Source organism: Mesitornis unicolor, unplaced genomic scaffold (assembly GCF_000695765.1).
Source record: "Mesitornis unicolor isolate BGI_N332 unplaced genomic scaffold, ASM69576v1 scaffold12021, whole genome shotgun sequence".
NCBI lineage: Eukaryota > Metazoa > Chordata > Aves > Mesitornithiformes > Mesitornithidae > Mesitornis > Mesitornis unicolor.
In genome coordinates this window covers 11289-16275 of record NW_010161741.1, presented here as the reverse complement: position 1 = coordinate 16275, position 4987 = coordinate 11289, and the positions used below count along the sequence as shown (strand labels likewise).

The window sequence follows — 4987 nt, the reverse complement described above, 5'->3', positions numbered from 1 at the left end:
GTCTTACAAGACCCACTAAATTAGGTTCATAGCTTAGCATGATAATCATGTAACATCTGCTTAATTTCAACCTACAAGAAAAAAGGCTGTGCCTTTCACATAAATGTCCAAATATTCCTTTTTACCATAGAGATACCCCCACATTTACGTGAAAATGACTTACAGAATATGGTTAGACTTGGTTTTCTGCCTATTGTAGCAGCTAATCCCGGTAAATTCTATTGGAAAGAGTGGAATCTAACCAAATAATTAAAATTATTTGGATTTCAGATGCTGCATTTCTGATTTTGTGTTCGTTTGGTTTTCTTTTTGTTTGTTGGTTTGGTTTGGGTTTTTTAAGATCCTGTAAAAAGAGTAATTTTGAGAGATTTCCATCTTTCTCATTGGGGTGGGGCAGTGTTTTGAATACAGAGGTCTCTCAACAACACCAACTGGAAAAAGAAGTCCTGCTGTTTTTTTTAAACAGTATTTTTGTTGTGCTTAGGGCAACAGATGAAATAATGGAATGGAAAATATTATTTTCATAGTGGCTAAAGTCTTTATGAGTGGCAACTTTTGTTTTTTGTGTAATTAGTGAAAGGAAAACAGTGTTTAACAGATGAAAACAGGGCCTGGGCTTTAGGCTGCAGCTTTCTTCTTGAAATTTTTTGTCTTTGTCAAAACCAGCTAATTTATTTTGAAATTTTGTCCTGAAGATGCAGTTTTGAAATGGCTTTATCTCGATGGCACTCTTTCAGAGTGCTTTTTGTTTTCAGTTTACATGTGTAATGTAAATAAAAGCTTTTCAAATCTGAGAAGAAAAGACAACTGAGAAAGCAAGTCACATTTATCAAATGAAATGTAAACTTAGATCTTCATCACAGGGTTCTTCTTTTATCGTTTGCTTGCAGACTTTTTTACATAGATAGGAAGGCTTATTGTTAAATACAAGCTTTGTTTTTCAACTTCTGCTGATAAAAAATGACTTGCAGAAGTTGGAGGCAGCTGTATTTAGATTTCTTTATGAAGTAGTGCAAAAGTTAGGCTTTCTAAAATGGAGGGGGGGGGAAGCAGAAGCAGTTATTTAGGAATGACAGGGTTGAAATGACCATTGACAGCTAACTATGCAGATTTTTTCCTTTATTGCAGGAACTGAAGCTTCCCCTTTAAAAGGTGCAGTGCTGTGAAAGCTGTTCCTGACAATAGAAAGATGGACATGTTGCAGATACTACGTAAAACCACGGAGCGTTTAGAGTGTGATCACTGCAGCTTCAGAGGAACGGACTATGAAAACATACAAATTCACATGGGTACCATACACCCAGAGTATTGTGATGAAATGGATGCTGCTGGTTTGGGTAAACTTATCTTTTATCAAAAGAGTGCAAAACTGTTTCACTGCCACAAATGTTTCTTTACCAGCAAGATGTATTGCAATGTGTATTATCACATCACAGCACAGCACGGAGCACCCGAAAAGTGGAATGAGCGGAAAGAACAGGTAGAAGGAGATTCAGATTCCTCCAAAAAAAGTGTCACGTCGGAGGCACAGAAACCTACCCTTTCCCCTGAGTCACGCAAACCTGCTTCTTCTCCTGAACTCCCCAAATCTGAACCTGTTGTTTCCCCCAAGCTTCAGAAGTCATCAGTGTCCCCAGAGCCCCAGAAGTCTGCTCAGGTGAGTTCCTCAGAGCCAGAGAAGTCAGCCCAGGCCACGTCCCCGGATCCAGAAAAGTCAGCGCAGGCGACATCTTCGGATGCAGAGAAGTTACCCTCAGCCGTGTCCCCAGACTCAGAGAAGCCATCCCCTGCTGTGTCCCCAGACCCACAGAAACCGTCCCCTGCTGTGTCCCCTGACCCACAGAAACCGTCCCCTGCTGTGTCCCCTGACCCACAGAAGCCAGCTCCGGCTGTGTCTCCAGAGCCCCGTCACCATTCCCCAGCAAAGTCTCCAGAGCCCCGTCGCCATTCCCCGGCCGTATCACCAGAGCCCCGTCGCCATTCCCCCGCTGTGTCTCCGGAGCCACGCAGATACTCCCCGGCTGTGTCACCAGAGCCAAAGAAGCCTACTCCAGCGGTGTCCCCCGAACCACGAAGGTGTGCCCCAGCTGGGTCTCCTGAGCCCCGCAGGCATTCCTCTCAAATGCGGAGGCCTGCTTCTGCTGCTTCTCCTGAAACCCGGAGGCCTGCGCCTGCAGTTTCACCAGAGTCATGGAGACCTGGTCCGACTGCTTCCCCTGAGTCCTGGAGATCCTCAACGCCTCACGAGGTGCAGAAGTCTCCTGCGGTTTCTCCCTGGGCCTCAAAGCCTGCCATGGCAGTGTCTGTAGAATCCCGGAGGTCTGCCCCCGAGCCCCGCAGGGCTGGCCCCGTTTTGTCCCCAGAGCCTCGGAGGTTCGTTTCTGACTCGTGGAAGTCTACGCCCTTTTCTGAATCCCAGAAGTCTACTCTCGTTTCTTCTGAGCCATGGAAGCCCATCTCATCTGTTTACCCTGAAGGCTGGAAACCTGTTCTGTCCCCTGACACATGGAAGCACTCTTCCCCTGTTTCTCCCGAGCTTCGGAAGTCTGGTCACACCGTTTCCTCTGACTCTTGGAAGCCCTCTTTCTTTCCTGAGGTCCGTAAGCCTGGTGCTTCGGTATCTCCTGAATCTTGGAAACTCTCCGAGTCCCGGAAATCGATGTATTTTTCTGAAACTCAGAAATCCGCCTCTGCTGCTTCGTCTGAGGTTCAGAAACGGGGTCATTTCCCTGAGCCTCGGAAAAGAGCTCTGTTCCCAGAGTCTCGTAAATCTAATCCTACGGTTTCTATGGATGTCCAGAAACGTGTGTTTTCTGAGCCCCAGAATCAGGTGTCTACGTCTGCTCTTTCTACTGAAGGCCAAAAACATGCCTTATGTTCTGAAGCCCAGAAATCAGCTCTTGTTTCTTCTGAAGTCCAGAAGCACGCCCTATTTTCTGAAGCCCAGAAACTTGCTCCCGTTTCCTCTGAGGTTCAGGACCCTGCTTCCTTTCCAGAGTCTCAGAAATCTGCTTCTCCTGAAATTCAGAAACATGGCCTCTTCACTGAGTCCCAGAAACCTACTCCTTCTCTTTCTCCCGAGAGCCCCAAACAAGCTGTTTTTACTGACTCCCAGAAATCTGCTGTTTCCCCTGATGTTCAAAAGCACGCTGTCTTTTCCGAGATGCAGAAGTCTGCTGCTGCTTTATCCTCTGATGTCCAGAGACACGCTGAAACTACTGTATCTTCTGAAATGCAGAAGAACATCCTGTTTTCCGAGCCTCACAAGTCTGCTCCAGGATTTTCCTCCGAGCCCCAGACACCGAGTGAGTCTGGTGAGAGTGACTTTCTTTCTCACAGTTTAGACGACCAGAAACCACTGGATGATTTATTCTCGCAGGATGAACAATCAATATTAGCCAAAGAATCACCAGAAGACATGTTATATTCATGTCCCAAAAAGAAGCCCAAGAAGGAAAACCAGGAGAGCTCAGACTCTGAACTAAATAGCAGTGAGTTTGGAAAAACAGAGATGGACTCGATGGAGATGAAGGAGCAGGAATCCAACAGTGACCAAGAGCAATATGATATGGAGACATCCGATTACGGCAAAGAGAGCAAAATAGATGCAGCTACTCCCATGCAGGCACAGTGCGTGCTGCAGTTTACCGAAGAGAAAGAGGCTTTCATCTCCGAGGAAGAAATAGCAAAATACATGAAGCGGGGCAAGGGAAAGTATTATTGCAAAATCTGTTGCTGTCGTGCAATGAAAAAAGGTGCTGTCTTGCACCATTTAGTTAACAAGCATAACGTACAAAGCCCGTACAAATGTAAAATATGCGGCAAAGCTTTTCTCTTGGAGTCTCTTCTTAAAAACCATGTTGCTGCTCATGGTCAAAGTTTGTTGAAATGTCCACGTTGTAATTTTGAATCAAATTTCCCCCGAGGCTTTAAGAAGCATTTGACCCATTGCCAAAGCCGTCATAGTGATGATACACCTAAAAAACATTTGGACAGCCTTGAACCACTCGAAGAACAAATTTAATTTGGTTGTTTTTTTCCCCTTGTGCTAGAAAAGCTGAATTTACGAAAGTGTTCAGAAGTGTTGCTGTATGTTAACCGAGTAGTTTAGCTGATCTGACAAGTCAGAAGATGCATGGTTTAATGTACTATGTTTAACTTGTCTTATAGCTGTATTACTGAAATGATTCTTTCAAAAGCAATTTTAAATACGTGTTCATGTCTTTGTATTACCCATCAGTAAAGTCATATTTTATTTTTCAGATGTACTATGTTTTTGAAACCAAAATGGATACAGATTAGTTTTGTAAAGATTTGTAAAACATACAATTAAGGCAATTAAGGACTGGAGTGGCAAGTAATCCATATATTCCTGTGAAGACTGAACTTGTTTTTTCACATTTGTTAAATGTTGTATTTTTCCAAATGTTTTTATGAAATTCTCAGAATTAAAATTCTTACCAAGTTGAATGTGAATGAGCCAGGCTTGAGAAACTACCAATCCCTCTGGAATAATTCTGCCCTGGGGTTGTCATTGAGTGTAGTAGTCATTTGCTGGAAGTCTTATTGCACTCAATTCTGACCGACTTGTCTCAGATTTAGAAGAATCAAGGTACTTATTTTGTGATTCTGTATTTTGGCCATGTTTTAAGCATGTACTAATATACATTAAATTGATGGATTAACGTCGGACTATGTATAGCTCAACACTTTCTCTTGATGATTCAGATGTTTGTAATGTCAAAAAAGCCCTGAATTTCTTGTATTTGGTGAAATGTTATGCTTTAATGTTTTAACAATAAAAAGAAACCCAACCTGGCATTGGCCCATTTTCTGTTTTTTTCCAAATCAAGAACAAAACCTTTCATGTTCAACGTTAACATCTTTTAAGTATCTTTGGCAACAGGAGATGCAAAATGACCCTGGAGTTCTGCTCTGAATACTTCAGCTTTCCAGTCATCAGCCTGTGAAAGCAAGGTTAGTCTAA

General features: G+C 43.3%; 1 protein-coding gene across 1 annotated transcript; it reads left to right on the top strand.

Annotated features, from left to right (window-relative positions):
• The first annotated feature begins 1189 nt into the window (after positions 1–1189).
• CHAMP1 (chromosome alignment maintaining phosphoprotein 1) lies at positions 1190–4202 on the top strand. Its single transcript, XM_010193427.1, has one exon. The coding sequence runs from the start codon at positions 1190–1192 to the stop codon at positions 4022–4024; it is 2835 nt and encodes a 944-aa protein (XP_010191729.1). The 3' UTR covers positions 4025–4202.
• Positions 4203–4987: the final 785 nt, after the last annotated feature.